This window comes from Delphinus delphis, chromosome 1 (assembly GCF_949987515.2).
Source record: "Delphinus delphis chromosome 1, mDelDel1.2, whole genome shotgun sequence".
Lineage (NCBI taxonomy): Eukaryota > Metazoa > Chordata > Mammalia > Artiodactyla > Delphinidae > Delphinus > Delphinus delphis.
The window spans coordinates 15,083,092-15,102,020 of NC_082683.1; the positions used below are offsets into that span (position 1 = coordinate 15,083,092).

Sequence of the window (18,929 nt, forward strand, 5' to 3'; positions counted from 1 at the left end):
GGCCAGGCATAACTCACATTCTTTCTTTCTGAGACTGAAAGAGGGATCTGTAGAGGAGGAATTTCAGCAACTTCAGAGAAGCATGTGAAACATTCTACAACAATTCAGTCCAGTTCCATTTCATGAACTTTTACTAGCATGTGAATTTATCTTTCTGATCTACTTCTCTTCCCTTCCATCCCAGACTCAGCATCCCATCCCAGTCCACATCCCCAACCCCATCACCATCACCTGTCCTTGGATAGCTACAGGAACTTCCTACCTGGCATCCCTCCTTCAACCCATTCTCCTAACTAGAGCCAAAGACATTTTTAAAACATAAGCCTGCTCAGGTTAGTTCCTGATTAAAGTGTTTCAATGGCTCCCCATGGCTCTGAGTACTGGGACTAAACCTGTTCACAGGGCCCACAAGACTGGTCCAGATCTGGGCCTTCCTTTCATTTCCTGTCTCATAGGTCAAGTCCTGGGCTCCTGTCAGATTGAACTTTCTTCAGTTCCTCAAAATGGAGCTCTGGTATTGCACACACAATCCCCTCTCTCTTAACTGTCTTAGTCTGGCCAAGTCCTACTCATCCTTTAAGCTTCAGCCTAGAACCCAGCTCTTCTGGGAAGCCTTTCTGCATTTTTCACTCCACTTTTTGCCCCACTGCACCCTTGATAGAATTTGTCATGCAGTATCGAAATTGCTGTGTCCTTGCCCATATGCCTCATTGGAATCTGGGCTCCCTGAGGGCAATCGCCATGTCTCTTTGATTCAGCGTTACACCTGGTATCTACCACAAGGGCTGAAGTGAGAGGTACTTACACACTGAAGATAAGTACAGACATTAGTTGAAACTGAGGAAATGGAGGCTATTCCCAAAGGGGAACTTGTAGGTAGGGAAACTAACATCATTAAGGGCAGAAACATTAGGAACATTCCCAGAAATGGTGAAAGAGACTGGTTAGAGGGTCAAGACGTGGAGGAGACAGTGGCATCACCGTGGGAAGAGAGAGTTAAGAAAGAGGGTCCAGGATGAGGGAGAAGAGGGGATTACAGGAGGAGAGAGGGGATTACTGCTGGAGTTAGCTTCCAGGGTACGTGGATGTGGATTAGGGTTACCAACTACCCTGGTTTACCTGGGGCTGTCCCCGTTTTAAAACTGAAAGTCCTGCACCCTTGGAAAACCCTTAGTCCAGGTAAACCTGGGCTGGTCACCTTACGGTGGAATCAAGATTACAAGAGGAGCCAGTTTTGGACAAGGGCTACCTCCCCCTGAGTTATGAGGGAAGGTAGAGAAGCAGAGGACGCCAGGATTAAATAAAGTGTATGCGCTTTAGTTCCCCGGCTCTCCTTGACCTTTTCCTGCTTTGTTCTCTCTGGTCCCACCGGCGGCTCACTTGGAGTACCACCCACCGATAGAGGGAGGAGCGAAACAAACAAAGATGGGCTCCCCTCTAGCCCTCCCAGGCGAGCTCTCTATGGCGCCTGTCAGACTAGCCGGGCGGGGGGCGGGGTTCCATCACATGACCTGGGTCCCCGGCGCCGGCGCCGGTGGGGTGGCAGTGTCGCCGTCGCCGGGTTCCGTAGCCTACGCCGCTTTGCCTCCTCGGCACCTGAGGCGGCCGCCCGGCGGTCCTGCGGCTCTCGCTCCTGCCGCTGCGGGCCGCGGGGCCAAGGCCATGTCCCGGAAGCAGGCGGCGAAGAGCCGGCCGGGCAGCGGCAGCCGGAAAGCCGAGGCCGAGCGCAAGCGGGACGAGCGGGCGGCGCGTCGGGCCCTGGCTAAGGAGCGGCGGAACCGGCCGGAGCCCGGCGGCGGCGGCGGCTGCGAGGAGGAGTTCGTCAGCTTCGCCAACCAGCTGCAGGCCCTGGGGCTGAAGCTGCGGGAGGTGCCGGGGGACGGGTGAGGCGGGCCCGGGAGCGCGGGGGGCGGCGCCGGGGGACCCGCCGGGCATGGCGACCGTCGCCGGTTCTCGCCCATCCATTCATCGGGCGGCCCCGAGCGCCAGCTGCGAGCCAGCCGCTTCCTAATGCAGGGGGTCCGGCGGCGAGCGAGGCGGCCAGGCCCCTCCCCTCGAGACGCTCGAGTAATCCCCAGTTGCCCTAATCGTGGCAAAGGCTCCAAGCAAACTGTAAAGGGGTCCTGAGAGAGAATACTGGAGCAGGTCTCCTTTAGATCGGTGCTCAGGAAGGCCCCCCTGGAAGGTGACATTTAAGCTGAGACCTGAACGAATGAGCTGGAGCCAGTCAGCCGAAGAGCAGGACCGGGCGGAGAGCGGTCATAATGACCATCAGACGAATAGAAAGGCGTAAGCCCCACTTGGTATAACGCTTGGCCTCCTTTGAGTCCTTACTGTTGGATATTGCCCTCCTTTTACGCTTGGGAAATTAGGTCTGTGAGGGCCTTTGTTTACTGAGCTGAAGGCAGCTTCTCTAATTCTTACTTATATGGGCTTCAGTTTCTCTGTAAGCAATGGCGCTTACCCAAGTTTGCTTGGGGTTTAGACTGGAATCTGTGTCCAACTTTTTTAGGGAACACGGGATAAATAAACGGGGTGGCAGGGAGGGACTGGGCGAAGGGAAGGAAGAATGGCCTCGGGAAGGGGCATATGGATTCAGGAGCGTGGAGGGAAGAAGAAAAAGGGTAGGGGAGAGGGCAGGAGATCAGTTAGCATCCCCATTGCAGGGGTAGGTAAAAGGGGGTCTGGAGGCCAGAGTGTGGCACTCTTGAAGAGATAGTATTAATAACAGCCTGGTTGTTTTTGTTCCTCCCTTCATTTGGGCATTTTTGTTGAATGAATGAATGATAAGAATATCATAGAGGGAGGCCAACTAGACCCTCAGCACGGCCCCTCAAAGAGACATTTTCTTGGTGGAGTCGCTACAGTTAAAAGCTTGCTTTGCTGGGTCTTGCTTTTAGCCTAGTACCTTGATTTTTGTCAAATATAGTTAATAAATATTCAGGGCCTTATTTATCCTGAGCAAACTCACAAGCACAGACATTGCTCTATAAACCGAAATACCAGTTGAGTACTTTCCGGTGGGATTGGGCTGGGGTCTGCTTCTTCCTTGCAAATGATTGGTTTGCTTGTGTCTGCTGTACTGGGCATGGGCTTCCCACTGGCAGGGTATCCAGGAAACTGAAGTACTCAACAGAAGATTGCTTATGAGCAGGAATTGCAGCACAGAGATGCTGGGAACACATTGATGACTGACGTTCAAGCTTAGTAAGAGAGACATAACAGCAGGTCTCAAACATTTTGGTCTTAGGATCCCTTTACACTCTTAAAAATTACTGAGAACTCCAAAGAGCTTTTGTTTATGTGGGTTATAGGTATCAATATTTACTGTATTAGAAAGTAAAATAAAAATTAAAAACATAATACACAAACACCCATTATATTAACTTTCAGAGTGATAACATCGAGTATCATATATCAGGTAGCCTCTGGAAAACTCCACGGGACACTTGTGAGAGAATGAGAGTGAAAAAGATAAATAACATCTTCGTTTTGGACTCATGGATACCCTGAAAGGTTCTCAGAGATACCCTCCCTTCCCAAACTGGGCCACACTTTAAGAATGGATGATATAAATAATTAAAATGCAAGTTGATATATTCTTAACAGTGACCGATTGTAGTGGTACTATTGAGAAGGAAGTTGCCAACACTCCCAGAAGTGGTCAGGGAAACCTTGTTCATTCATCAAACGTTCATCGAAACCTACCGTGTGCTAGATGCCTTTCAGAGGAGGTCATACTCAGACTGGGTCAGGAAGGACCAATAAAAATATGCCAAGAGAACATTCCAGGCTGACGAGTAATACATGGAAAGGCACAGGAGCACATTATTCTTGAGACATCTGCAAGTTGTTTAGGATGACAGGAGTATAGGGTACAAGGGTGGAAGTCAGCGGCAATGAGGCTGCAGAGGCAGAGGCCAGCTTGACTGCAATGCTCATGTCTCTCACTTCTGACGTCCCTATTCTTTGGACAATGTTAGATGGATAAAAGGATAATGATAATTTCTCCTTTGGGGGCTCCATGAAGCTAACCCCTTTCTGTTCACAAATTCTTCCCACGGGTGCCATGGACTGTTCAGCGCTCTTTAGTATTGTGGTACTTTGGGATATGGTGATGACAGGCTTTATCACTGTGCAGTGGATAGTGCGTCCTGTGTATGTTACAGGTTAGTGGGCATCAACAGATTCTTTTATTTGTTAACATTTATTGAGTACTCTTGGTGAAATATAAAGTTACAGTAATAAAAAAATAGTTGACAATCTCCAGTCTTCTGTCTTTCCATTCTGGTCTGATTACAATATTGAGTAGCCTGAGATAGCATCTCACACTATATAGGCGTATTCATTGTTGGCAGTATGGTACTTGTAGCATTCTGGAAACTTCGGGTACTTGGGAAGAAATTAGCTGGTGTTCTCTAATGTAGCCTTTACGTGAAATCAATGTAGCATAGATTAATCAGGGAGCTACTTATGGATTTTTGTAATGCATCATGGCCCGCCTTCATATTTGTTATGTTATCTGGAGGGTGGACATAAATTGGATTCCGTTTCAAAACAAGAAATATTTTAACCTTGATGCTGTCCTTAAAAACATGATTGGATGTAGCGTGAAAAGAATCGCTAATTGGATTAGGCAGTACAATATTAACATCTCTCTGAACTATATCCAGTTGTATCTTCCTAAATGTAGCCTCAAAGTACATTGCTAATTAGTAGTGTTCCAATATTAAAGCATTAAAGAATCACTAATTTTAGCCATTTGTCTCTGTCTCAGGTTGTTTTATTGTGAAAGTTTTACCTTATTTTTATAATCGTAGGATCTTAGTGCTAGAAGGGCATTCACACTTCGTCATCTTGTCTGATTATCCGTTAGTACCTGCGTCACCTGTACAGCAGCCTCATCTTTTGTGTCTGGCTCAGTGGTTTTCAACCTTGGTGTCACAATAGAATCACTTGGGGAACTTTGGAAAAAATACAGCGCCTGGGCGCTCCCTCAGATCAGCCACACCAGAATCTCAGGCAGTGGGGCCTGGTTAGGGATAATTTTTAAAAATGTCCGCATGTGATTCTAATGTGCAGTATAATTGAGAACTGCTGATTTAGAGTCTAGAGTCTAGACTAGTGTTTCTCAAACTTTAACATACAACAGAATCACCTGGAGGGCTAATTAAACCCTCAGAGGGAAGAGATTGCTGGGTTCCCAACCCCAGAGTGTCTGACTCAGTAGGGCTGGGGCTGGGCTAGGCGGCTCAGAATTTTCATTTTGAACAAATTCTCAGGTGATGCTGATGTTGCTGGTCAGGGGTCACACTTCGAGAATCAGTGATTGAGACCAGCACTGTCTGATGGAAATAAAATGGGAACCACGTATGTACAATAATTAAAAATTTTTCTGTTAGCCACATTAAAAAGGTAAAATGAAACAAGTTTTTAAAATAACGTCCAAAAGTGTAAGTCTCTTACAATTACAACACACCTCAATTTGTATTAACCACATTTCAAGTGCTTAGTAATCACCTGTGATTAGTGGCAACCATATTGTATAACACACATGTAGGCAATTCCTGAGGCTTGTCAGTAGAAATGTACAAAATCCTTAGTCTGTGCTGTCCGTCTCTCTAGACCTAAAATAAAATTACCTTTTATTTGCCAAAATCTATGTCCCTGTAGCTTCCTTGTTTTAGTTTAGTTTTATTGTACAAGGATAACATCCCTTTCACCATGACGGATAGTTGGAGGCAGCTCTCATGTCCCCCTGAGCTTTCTTTAGGCTGGAAGTCACTCGTTGTTTATGTTCTTCATATTATTTAGTTTAAAGCCACGTCAACTCATCTGAACCTATGTTAAAATGTAGGAACTAGAATCATATACAGTACTTTAGCTGGGGTCTGACCTCAAAGAACAGAACAAAATCTGACCCCCTCTCCCCCGACTTCTGCATACTTACTGCCACTACTGCAGCCTAAGAGCCCATTAATTTTTTTAACACCTAACGTTGCAGTATTGTCTCATGCTAAATTACTGAGCACCCAAAACCCTTAATTAATGTAATTGGTTAGTTTTGTGAACTCAAATGCAAGACTACATATATCCCTATAGTGCAGTGGTTCTGAAGTGGGCATGATTTTTCCCCCAAGGGAACATTTGGCAATGGCTGGAGATAATTTTGGCTGTTACGACTGGCGGGAACATGGTGGTAGTGGTGTTACTGGCGTCTAGTGGGTAGAGGCCAAGGATGCTCCTAAACATCTTCCAGTGCACAGGACAAAGGATTATTCCAGAATGTCAACAGTGTGTGTGGGAGGGGTGAGAAGCCCTGCTCTAGTGTATTGGGTGAGGGTGTGGACTCAGGAAACAGCTGGGATCTCCTAGAGGCCCTTTGGGCCCTGGCCGCCCTGTTCTCACGAGGATCGTGAGTGCGCTTGCTGGGCTCCCTAAGGGAACCTAGGTTGTTTGTAGAGTTTGTTCACATTTCATGGGCTACTACCTTGTAACTCTGTCAGAAAAGGAAGTGATTTGTCTGTCTTGATTTTTCATTTTGACTACTTGTTTTTAGTGAGCTCAAGGAAAGTTTGGTAAATATAGAAAAGTATATCAAACTAAGTTTAACAAATGATCCTAATTCCACTCCCCAGGGATAACTGTTACTAACATTTTGGTGCCTGGGATTGAATCCTCGGTCCACCACCTACTGATTTTGTGACCTTGGGCCAGTTACCTTAGGGGGATAGTAATAGTGCCCATCTCATAGAGTTGTAAGGACTAAACACATTTAATACATATAAAGTGTTTGGAACAGTCCCTGGCACATGGTAAGAGCTGTTGAAGTGATGGTTTCAGTGCTTTTTCTTTGCATACATTTGTATGTGTTTCTACATCTGTGTATATAGTATACAGACGAACATGCTTGCGCTCATGCGGTATATACAGTGTGATGCCTACTTTTTTCGCTTATGTGGAGAACATTCGCCTCTGTTGCTGAAAGTTCATGGAAAGCATGTTACTTTCTGCAGAACACCATGAATTTTGAGATATCAAATGTAAAGCAACTAAATATGTAATTTTGCACCAAATCATGCCTTCTTTTAAACTGGATTCAAGAATAAACTAGTGGTGGCAGGTGTTAAAGTTTTAAGAAAAGTTTGAGAGAGCAGCTTAAAATTGAGAACATCTTATCCACTAGCTTACTTTATTCCTGTGGTTGAAAAAAGACTGCCATTGTTAGATTTTAGCAACAGACCCCTCATTCTAGTGTATAGAACTGTTATGTTCCAGTCCCTTCTAGAATGTTGCCCCAGATTGATGTAGAGTTTCTTGGATCCTAGTTTGTAGAATCTGTTGTCTAAATTCTCCCCTTCGCCCCACGAAAACAAACAAACTATATATATATATATATATATATATCTCCTTATATGTTTGAAGAGATTCCTACCTCTCTATAACTTTCTGTTGAAAACTCACTTTTCTGAGTTGAAAAACAGAAAACCTCCGTCACCTATACATTTAGGTTTGAAGTCCTTCCAGAAGTGTGATGAGTTTATATTTTGGAATTAGAATATCATAGGTTTTATTTGGAAGAGTAAACAGTTTGGTGTGAAAGTGGACAAACGTTTGGCTTCAGAATGGCTATTTCCTTAGTTTTGAGGATACCAGTGTTTGTCTTGTTCAGTCCCTGTGTATCTGGGCTCTGTGTTTGTGGTATAGTTTGGAATTTTAGAAGCCTTTAAGGGGTTTGAAAGTAAAGATAACTCTTACAATTTATTACCAGCATTTTAATTTTAGAAACAAAACAGAAAGAAAACTTGGAGAGTTTCCATTTGGCAGGAATAAGGACAGCATTGTGGCCCTTGGGTGAGAGGCGATGAGCCGAGGAGGGAGAGTGTCCTTGTGAACTATGCCTGTGTGTTGTCCAGGTGCTCTTCCCACAGCTTTCCCCACTGTGTCCTTAGGACTCAAAGAGGATGTTCCGCTCAGCTGTTTCTGTTGGGAGCTTGACAAATTGCTATCTTTTTGGGACTTGTTAGGTGAATAGCTGAGCAGCCATAGTGAAAAGGGTTTCAGAAAAGAGGCAGTAGCTATGATTTATTATTTTGGAAGGGGATCTGGGAGTCATAGCCCTTAGGTGTGGAATGGCCTGTAGTGTCTGGACCCTGTCTTCAGGTGGTTAGTACATCACCAAACTTCACTTGTTGAAGCAGCAAAGGTACAGAGAAGTTCAGTATCTCTCCTGAGTCAGCCAGCTGGTAAGTGGGGAATAGGATTCTTATTTGATGCCTCTCAAAAAGGTAATGTGATTGAATATCTTCCCTAGTGCTCTCCCCTCTGGTATCTGGGAGGAACCTGGACAGTCAGAGTTGAGGCTTTATATCTTTTCTGTGGAAAGATTTCCATGGATGGCCTAGCATGAAGCATCATTGTTTTAGATGAACTAAGTTCATTTTTAAAAGGTCTTGACCAGCGTTTTGTTTTGATAGCAATTGCCTCTTCAGAGCTCTTGGTGATCAGTTGGAGGGACACTCACGAAATCACCTCAAGCACCGACAAGAGACAGTGGACTACATGATAAAGCAGCGAGAAGATTTTGAACCCTTTGTAGAAGATGACATTCCTTTTGAGAAACATGGTAGGTTCACCGTGGGACACTGGATCCTCCAGGAGTAAATGCATTGGGTAATTAAATCCATCAGGATCCCCTACCCTTCCAGCTGGGGGTTTGATTACATAAATTATGGCATTCATTTATTCAACAAGTATTTATTTGTCTGCTCCATAATAGGCAGCGCGCTAGGCAGTTGGGAATCATTAGGTTTAGATGTAGATGCCATTAATAAAAATGATGATGTTGGGAATTCCCTGGTGGTCCAATGGTTAGGGCTCCATGCTTTCACTGCCGAGCGTGCGGGTTCGATCCCTGGTTGGGGAACTAAGATCCCCCAAGCTGTGTGGTGTGGCCCCAATAATAAATAAATAAGTAAAATCTGAAAAAAAAATTGTTGATGTTAATTAACCTGAAAAGCTATTCGTGACTTCTTATTTAGTGGTGGGGAGGGAGGGGGGAAGCAGGTTATGAAATAGTGTGTATAGATTGATCCTGTTTTTAAGAGGTGTGTGCACACGGAACCAAATTACGAAGTCTGGAAAGATGCTAACATTTTATGGTTAATTCCTGGCTCCATTTATTTTTCAGAAACCACTCACTCTTTCAACAACTCTTATTAAGGGGAGATAATAATAGGGCCTAATTTATAGGGGGTTTTGGTAAAGATTAAATTAGTTAATACAATTAAAATAAGTTCTTAATAAGTGTCAGCCATCTGGGGATGATGGGACTGTGAGTATTCAAATTATCTTCTGTAGATTTTTCTGATTTTTAAATGATCATGCGTTACTTTTATAATCAGAAAAATCAATGAAGTCATTTAAATTTTCCCCCCCAAACCCAAACACAACCTGGTTTCTTTGAGGCACGTCAGTTAGTGACTTAAATTAGTTCCTTAATAGGCTCAAAGCTAGTAAGAAAATACTAGCTTTTAAGCTTTGATTTTGACAGATGTTTACTGAGAATCTACTGTGCTGGGTGCTGATATATTTATGTTTTACAAATAACATTTTCATTACAGGTCTCATGGTCTTGTCTGTCTCTTATCAGGCAAGAGACTCATTCTGCGTTTTAGAGCGCTAACTCTGGGAACCATGTCAGGAGAGGATGGGGAGAGAGACTGAGAAGGGAGATGAGTTAGAGAGCTCTGCACACTGGCCAGATGAAAGCATAAGCGTGTCTCCACCAAGGCAGCTACTGGGGATGATGAGTGGCGTCCAGACCAAGACACAGTCTGGCAATATAATTGACAGGACTTGGGAGGTGGTGGGGGGAGGGGAGGGGTGGGGGAGACAAAGGCGATTCTGAAGTTTCTGCCTGGGGAAAGACCAAGTTGCTGTACTGTTAATAAACTAGAGGGCAGCAGGAGGAAGACATTTGGGAGGGAAGCTATCTGTGATCCCAAAGCCTTTCTCTTTCCTCACTGGGGAAGAACTCGTTCATTAGGCACAAGCAGCAAAAGAGAAACGGTAGCGAAACTCCTAGCGATTAGTTTATTCTAGTCATAGTCACGGAGTTCTGATGGTCTCTTCCTGGGTCACTTTTTGTGTAGCAGACACCTGTTAATCAGATGGCCACCAGTTTACAATTTAAGTGTGGGTGTATGGAGCAAGTTTGGGAATTTAATGCCATATAAAATGAGTTGTGTCATTGATCCAATTAAAATATTTTAGGTGAAGAGAGTTTTTAGTTTGTGACTTTGAACATCTTCAGTGATGTTCACGTGGTAGATTTGGGGGTATGGCAGGACCCTAGGTGTACGGTGGGAAGGTGTTTTCAAGAAATGTCGCTGTGCGTGCCTGCTGGTTGGTTGGTGCTTTATAAGAGTTTGAGTATCATAGAAGTGGGAAGTGACTGACTGCCATAGCAGAAGGGAAAAGAAACCTAGAAGTCTGCACATTCTACTTGTGTGTCAGTTGAAGACTAGACTTGTTACATTTATTACTCTTATGTTTGGTTTTTTTTTTGATGTTGGGGGTAGGAGTTTATTTATTTATTTTTGCTGTGTTGGGTCTTCGTTTCTGTGCGAGGGCTTTCTCTAGTTGTGGCAAGCAGGGGCCACTCTTCATCGTGGTGCGCGGGTGTCTCACTATCGCCGCCTCTCCTGTTGCGGAGCACAGGCTCCAGACGCGCAGGCTCAGTAGTTGTGGCGCACGGGCCTAGTTGCTCCACGGCATGTGGGATCCTCCCAGACCAGGACTCGAACCCGTGTCCCCTGCATTAGCAGGCAGATTCTCAACCACTGCGCCACCAGGGAAGCCCCAAGTTATGTTTTTAATGTCTACCTACCTTGTTATACTATGATATTCTTGAGGGCAGGGACTGTGTCTTTTCCCCACTGTGGCAATGGCTGGCACATGGTAGGCACTCATATTTGTTGACTGAATCATTGAATGGCTCACTTAACTCTTCAGGACCTGGTTACCCTTGCATCTGGCTGTGTCTTTAGGATTCTTTCTTTCCTTTAGACTGTGGCTTTGGAGAATCGGCATCATTTTTTCCCTAACTAAACAGATACCCAGATCAGAAACCTGAATGTTCTTAATGCCTTCTCTCCCTCCCTCCTCATACCCAGTCATTCATTAAGTCTTGTCACTTCTACCTCAATGTTTTTTTTCTCATTCTACTGTCTCATAGAATCAGGCCTCTTTGGCCATTTGCCTAGATTTCTTCAATGCTCTTTGCCTCCTGACCCCTTCAGTTTGTTTTCCACATTGCAGCCAGAGTGGTGATCTAAATGGACATCGAATAGGTCTTCCCCTGTCTAACGCCTGTTGGCAGCTCCCCGTTGACCCCAGGAAAGTACCAACTCTTTAGCCCTTTCTGATCTGTGATTTTCTTCTTTCCCTACCCTCTTCTCTTGTCATTTCCCAATATATTTTCTTGCTTCCGCACCCTGCCATCTCAGCATTCTGAGTCCCTGCCAATACTGTGTAGTCCACAAGCTCATCATGCTCTTTCTCACTTCTGCTTGGAACATCATCCGTTCCTCTTCTGTCTTTTATCTGCCCTTTGGGAAGCTGCGTAGTTGTCTCAGCTGAGAAGCTTATCTGGTACACCTTGCCTCCCCTCCCCACTGGTCAGACTGGCTTATGTTCCCCACCTGGAGTTAGCCAAGCTGCAAGGTTTAAGGACACGGTCTTACACAAGACTTCTCTGACTTCTGACACCAGCTGCAAGTTTGTGGTTTCCCAGAACCACTCTCAGGTTTGATAATTTGCTAGAAAGACTCAGAGAGCTCACTGAAGGCTGTTATACTCACAGTTGTAGTGTATTACAAGGAAAGAATACAGATCAAAGTTAGCCAAATGGTAGAATCTGGGAAGGTTACACACTGTACAAAGAGTATTGGCAACCAGGGACCCTCACCCAAACTTCAGTGTCCAGAATTTTTATTAGGGCTTCCATTATGTAGATGTTATTGATCGATTGCCTAAGTGGTTCAACTCAGTCTCCAGCTCCCCAGTCCCCCAGGTCTTTCTAATATCACACGGCCAGAGAGGTCCACCATGAGTCGCCTCGTGCATAAACTTAGCATCAGCTGTCAGCTGAGGCTGAGGGGCCTACTGTGGATAACAAAGACACCCCTATCACTTGAGAAATCCCAAGGGTTTAGAGGTTCTCTCCCAGGAGTGGGGGGGGTAAAGGCCAGACCTCTCTTTGGGTAAGGCCACGTTCTTTACTACATGTTTCTTTCCTAAAGCACCTACACATCAGCAGTGTCCATTTTCTTGTTGTTCGTTCCCCACTGGTTATAAACCCCTTCAGGGCAAACTGTGACAGGCTGTATAATGGAGTGGCCAGGAGCCAAGGTCTTGGATTCAGGATGCCTGGGGTGAAACTCAGCTCTGCTCTCTACCGGCTCGTGACCTTGGACACAGTTGCAAACTACTGTGTGCCTTGGTTTCCTCATCTATAAGATGGTGTACATGATAATCCCTTTTTTCAGGGGATTGTTTTGAGGATTAAAAGTGATTTGTGAGTTGGTGGGAATGTAAGTTGATACAGCCAGTGTGGAGAACAGTATGGAGTTTCCTTAAAAAACTAAAAATAGAACTACCATACGACCCAGCAATCCCACTACTGGGCATATACCCTGAGAAAACCATAATTCAAAAAGAGTCATGTACCACAATGTTCATTGCAGCTCTATTTACAATAGCCAGGACATGGAAGCAACCTAAGTGTCCATCGACAGATGAATGGATAAAGAAGATGTGGCACATATATACAATGGAATATTACTCAGCCATAAAAAGGAACGAAATTGAGTTATTTGTAGTGAGGTGGATGGACCTAGAGTCTGTCATACAGAGTGAAGTAAGTCGGAAAGAGAAAAGCAAATGCCGTATGCTAACACATGTATGGAATCTAAAAAAAAAGGTCATGAAGAACCTAGGGCCAAGACAGGAATAAAGACACAGACCTACTAGAGAATGGACTTGAGGACACGGGGAGTGGGAAGGGTAAGCTGGGACAAAGTGAGAGAGTGGTAGTGTATAAATGGACATATACACACTACCAAATGTAAAACAGACAGCTAGTGGGAAGCAGCCGCATAGCACAGGGAGATCAGCTCGGTGCTTTGTGACCGCCTGGAGGGGTGGGATAGGGAGGGTGGGAGGGAGGGAGATGCAGGAGGGAAGAGATGTGGGGATATATGCATATGTATATGTAGCAGAAACTAACGCACCATTGTAAAGCAGTTATACTCCAATAAAAACGTTAAAAAAAGTGATTTGTGAGAAGAAATTAATAAAATCTGAAAGAATATGAGAAGTGAGTAGAGCGGTGCTTGCCACATAATAAGCCTCACTAATGCAAACTGTTACGGTTATTGTCACGTTTCCAGTGTCTCTCGTAGAGTTAGGCATTTAGGAAGCATTTAGAAAATGTCTATCGAAGGAATGAATAAATGAATCCTTTCTTTATGAGTGATTGGTGCCCTTCTGAGTAGGAGTCTATGTACTGTTTAACCAGCTTCAATTCGTAGACTGACAAAGCTAATGGACTTTTTCAGGTATGTTCACTGTTTCTCATTATTTAGAACTAAATTATACCAAAGCATGTTTGCATTTGGAGTTTTCTATGATAAAGACTTCATTTTTCTTTCTCTCTTTCCATGCAGTGGCCAGTTTGGCAAAGCCTGGAACATTTGCTGGCAATGATGCAATTGTCGCCTTCGCAAGAAATCATCAGTTGAATGTGGTGATTCATCAACTTAATGCCCCTTTGTGGCAGGTAGGTCGCCTATTCAGGAATTTATGTGAAGCTCTTGTTTATAAATTAGCTTTGGGGATGTCCTCAGATGATGGGGCTTGACTTATGATATTGAACTATGCAGGGTAACTTTAACCCAAGATGGGAAGCTTGTGGTGGCTTGGAATTAAACCCTGCATTACAAATGGAGTCTGAAGTATAATTCAAAAACCTTTAAACTGCCAGAAATGTCACTCAGCAGTCAGTTAACTGGGTAGTTTGGGGTGGAGAGCCTCCTGTGGAAATAACTTAGATAATTTTGTAAAAATACCTCAGTGAGAATTTAAAGGATTTGCGTACATATTCTAGTTTGAAATATATCTGTTCCATGTATATGTTTTTGTTTTTTAGATGGAGGAAAACAAAGACCAAATTCACTATAATAGCTGTTGCTAAAAAGAATTTCTGAACAACAAAATTTATTTCATGGCCTAGGGTGTCAAGCTCTATTTCTGTGCCCTGCCCGGCTATACATAGCGGTTCCAATGGTTTTTCTACAGCAAGTAAGATTTTACAACAAATGTTGCGTTTGTGCTGTGGGATGGCAGAGCACGCTGCTGCTGAGTCGCTTAGGCCTTCCTTACCCTCCTTTACCTTTGGTATTCTATTCTAAAGTGCCCTAGTCTCCCAAACAGTCCATCAAACCGAACATTCTGGAGTACGGAAGGTCAGAGGTCGGGGTGAAACTGTACACAGGCTGCCACCCCTGACTCGTCCTCCTGGCACTCAGAGAGCTTTTCACTTTGTGGCTCAGCGCCTGGAGACTGGTCAGGTGATTCCTGTCAGTCTTCCTCTCTCCCCTGCTCCACTACTCCCCCATTTCTAACTTTGTTTTTTTTAATTAGAAAATAAAACATAATGGTTATAGAACAATTTCAAAATTCAGAAAAGCCCATTAAAGGCAAATAAAAAAAGGCAAATAAAAGTCACTCAGAGTCATCATACTCCCCAGAGATAATTACTATTAACATTTTAGTGTGTATCCCTGTTATTCACACACACTCTTAACTATAAAATCATTCATGTATGACTGGGAAGAGACTATCACAATGTCACACGTTTTAAGGAAGTCTACACACACACAGACACATCCATACGTGTATATATACACACACGGTGTATCCCTATATATTATATTATTATCAAGGCACCAATGGCCTTTTTTCCTCATTGGTTTCCTATACCACCTGCATATATATTTCTTTGTAAATTGCTTATTCCTTTGCTTAGCCTTTGCTCATTAAAAATAAAGTCATTTATAGAGATATGATTTACATGTAGCAAAATTCACCATTCTCCGGTGTATAGTTCTATGTGTTTTGACAAACATAGTCATGTAACTACCACCACTATCAATATACAGTATATTTCCACCACCCCAAAAAGTTACCTCATGCCCCTTTGCAGTCACTAGTCCCCTCTCCCCACTCCCAGATTCTTGTAACCACTAATATGATTTGTCTCTTACAGTTTTTGCCTTTGCAGAATGTCATGTAAATGGAAGTATATAGCTTTTTGTGTCTGGCATAATGTCCTTTTAACAAAAATTACACTACAGCAAAATAAATTAGATACTCCATGGGTTGGTAAGGACTTTACGTTGCAGGGATACAGTGAGCAGGATGGGAAACAATATCTGTATGTGCTGTTCTTTGGGGTAGTGTTGTCACATGTACTGACATCGGGGAGAGCTATCATATTTTTAGTGAGGCTCTCTCTTTCTAAGGATGTCTTTGAGCCAAGAAGACTGGTTACCTCTTTCGTTGTCCCAATTTTTTGTCTTGAAATCTTTACTGCTTAGCAGAAGTCATCAAAATCATTTGAATATACAGCATAATGATCCTCTTCTTGAAGGAATATACTCAGGGCCAACTCAGTAACTGTAGGTTGCCTTTTCCTCCTTTGATAACCATTTTTAAAGTTTCTTAATTACCTAGGTAGTTGTGGAAGATAATTCTGCATAACTAGATTTTTTTTTCAAATACATTTATTTCTGTAGTGTCCTCTTGCTAAACATTCAGAGTATATGTTTTTAAAATAAATACATTTCCTGTATACTGGAATTGTCTACTAGGTTTTCCCCATCTCTCCCCACCCCAGTGAAGCACCTTATAAAATTTGAGAATTGAAACTGAATTGGTTGCTACTATCATGGGTAAGAGCTCTTACATTAATAATGAGGAGGTTTATACTCACAACGTACGTTTTTTTTTTCTGGCTACAAATGGAATATATGCTTCTGTAAACAATATAGACACGTGTGACTTAGAAAATGAAAGTCCTCTGTGGTCTCCCTCTCCATGAGCATCACAATTTGGTGACTGTTCGTCAAGTTATTTTTTCTTATTCATAATGCATATGTAGTGTTATTATTATTTAAATATATAAGTGCTTTAGGGATTATGTCATTCAGAGATTCTGATCAACTAATTTCCTTTCCAGTAGTCTTCCTGGGAGATGAATGGTGCTCTCTCTATTTTGCATGTGTCAAAACCAGACCCTCTGCCCTTTGAGACCTAGATATTCTACCTGGAGAAAACTTGCGTGGTTCTGACTTCTAGACCTGTGCAGTTCCTGTTTGTTCCATGGTTTTGCTGTGGTTTTAGACCACAGATATTGTTTAAATTAATAATAGTATCTTACTGCCTGTGACTTTCAGCAAAAACAAGAAGGAGGTGCTGATATTTTGGGGTTTTAACAAATAGACAGTTACTGGGCTCTCTAAAGGACAGATTCAGAATTACTGTAGAGTTTCTGCAGAGTTGGTGGATTGGGGGGGATGCCCAGGCTCCACTTCAGGCCGTCTGTATTGCATGACTCCAGGGAGCACCATTCTGGTTGGGTTGTGCTGCAGGGGCACCATTCACACAGAACACCTTGTGAGTAGTGCTTCCAGGTTGTGCAGCGCAGTAGTACTGCCTGACTGTATATAATTTTATTTTGAAATTGATATAAGTGGGATGTTTTGAGTTGTTAATGTTTCTCAGTATGTGTTTGATGAAAAATGCTATTTTTGTTAAAAAAAACTGTGGATTTACTGTGAAGCTAGTGAAGCATAAGTGTCAGGTCCTTCATTTTTATGGGGCCCCGTTCAAGGTCTTGGGAGGAGTTCTAGCAATTTTATATATGTAATTTTATATTCTTTTTCTCGAAGAGGGTCCCAAATTGTTTGAGTTTCAAGCGCAACAAATCTGCATCTGCCCCTGGGCCTTCCCTCTTGGAAGGGACCTGTGCATTTGAGGGGCTGAGAGGTACTAACACTCCTGAAACTTAAGCTTATTTAACTTCATGGTAAATCTGCCCCTGGTTTTTGAATATGCATTTTTGTATGGATTTATATCCATATAGTTGCACATTAAAGCACAATGAATCATATATACATGAGTGGAAGAAAGATAACTCAGAAATTGCTTAGGACATATCGCAGTCATATTCCCAATTCCTTCTATATAGAGCCTGTTGACTGGGCTTCCTGGGCAATCAGGTGGCGTTTCTCTTCTGAAGTGGACACTGTGCAGATCCGCGCTGGCATCTCCCCTTCCTTTGCCTGCAGATTCGTGGTACGGATAAGAGCAACGTGCAGGAGTTACACATCGCGTACCGGTATGGAGAGCACTATGACAGCGTTCGGAGGGTCAACGACAACTCAGAAGCGCCTGCACACCTCCAGACTGATGTGAGTGAAGCCTCCGTTTTCTTCTCTATTCTCAGCCCTGCAGGAACCAGGTCGAGAGCTGTGTGCCCTGGAGCTAAAAACCAGTGATGTTTTAATAGAAAGTTGCCTTTAAGAATCTCTGGGCTTGATTTTTTTTAAAATTTTGTTAGTTCAGGTGAGAGCAGCAGATAAAATTATTGTTCTTTTGCTTTCCCTAACAGCTGATGGCTATGATTGCATGAATATAATTTATATAAACATTTAAAATAACTTTTATGTTTTAAAATTAATCCATGCCTTGTATCTAAAATTCAGAAACTATAGAAAAAGTAGAGAAGAAAATTTAAAATGCACAGAATCAAAAATTTTTGTTATTGTTTTCGTATTTGTGTAGCTTTGTTTCCTGCTTTTTTGCCATTAACATTATTTCACAAGCCTTTCCTCACATTATTAGACACTTTCTTTGTAATTAAAAAAATAAAGTAAATGTCACTCTCTCACCCTTGTTTACCTCCCTGGATGCAACCAATGTTATTAGTATATCATAAAATTACCTAGAGATATTTTACATATCAAGCAAATATGTGAGTATGTGCACGTATTTCACTTTTGCTGGAGTACATTCTTCCTATCCACAATTGTAGCATCCTCTGTATACCGTTCTGCACCATGCTTTTCGAATGGAACATATCTCGGAGTTTAATTCATAGCAGTACATAAGGAACTTCCTAAATCTTTTTAAATGGCTCCATAGTGTTCTAGTGTATGGATGCATTATAATGTGCTTGAATAGTCCCTTTGATGGACTTCTAGATGGCTTTCAAACTTTGCTTTTACAAACAACATGCAGTGCCTTATATGTGTATCTTTTCACACACGTGCGAGTGTATTTGTGGAATAAATTCCTAGAAGGTTCTTACTACATCAGAGGATGTGTGCCTTTATAATTTTGGTAGATATTGCCAAGTTGCTCTCTGTAGAAGTCTTAGTCAGTTTACACTCCCACTTGCAATATGTGTCTCTTCTGCACCTTTGCCAGCACAGTGTGTTATCAAGTTTTTAAATCTGTGTCACTGTTAGGGAAAAAATAGTTTTCTTAACATAGTTTTAATTTGTATTTTTCTTATTAGTGAGCTTATGCATCTTTTCTTGTGTTTAAAACCTACTTTTGTCCTTTTTTGTGTGAACTGTATTCATGTTTTTGTCCATTTTTTTCCTGTTCAATTTTCTTAATGATTTTTAGGAAATCGTTATGTATTAGGGAAATTAGCCTCTATTTGTGGTATGAGTTGCAAATTTTTCACAGTCTGTCATTTGTCTTTTTATTCTTTCCCATATTATCTTTGCTCTGAAGGAATTTTAAATTTTTATGTGGCTAAATTTATCAAGTTTTCAAGACAACATATAAATGTC

The 18,929-nt window shown here is 42.8% G+C and overlaps 1 protein-coding gene across 1 annotated transcript in view; it reads left to right on the top strand.

Moving 5' to 3' along the window:
- Positions 1 to 1,536: 1,536 nt before the first annotated feature.
- Positions 1,537 to 18,929, top strand: part of OTUD3 (OTU deubiquitinase 3) — a 29,203-nt gene continuing 11,810 nt past the window's right edge. Inside the window, exons 1-4 of the mRNA XM_060015458.1 lie at positions 1,537 to 1,883; positions 8,478 to 8,626; positions 13,731 to 13,843; positions 17,415 to 17,537. Coding sequence (XP_059871441.1) covers positions 1,663 to 1,883; positions 8,478 to 8,626; positions 13,731 to 13,843; positions 17,415 to 17,537 — 606 coding nt within the window. The 5' untranslated portion in view covers positions 1,537 to 1,662. The remainder of the gene's footprint in view (positions 1,884 to 8,477; positions 8,627 to 13,730; positions 13,844 to 17,414; positions 17,538 to 18,929) is intronic.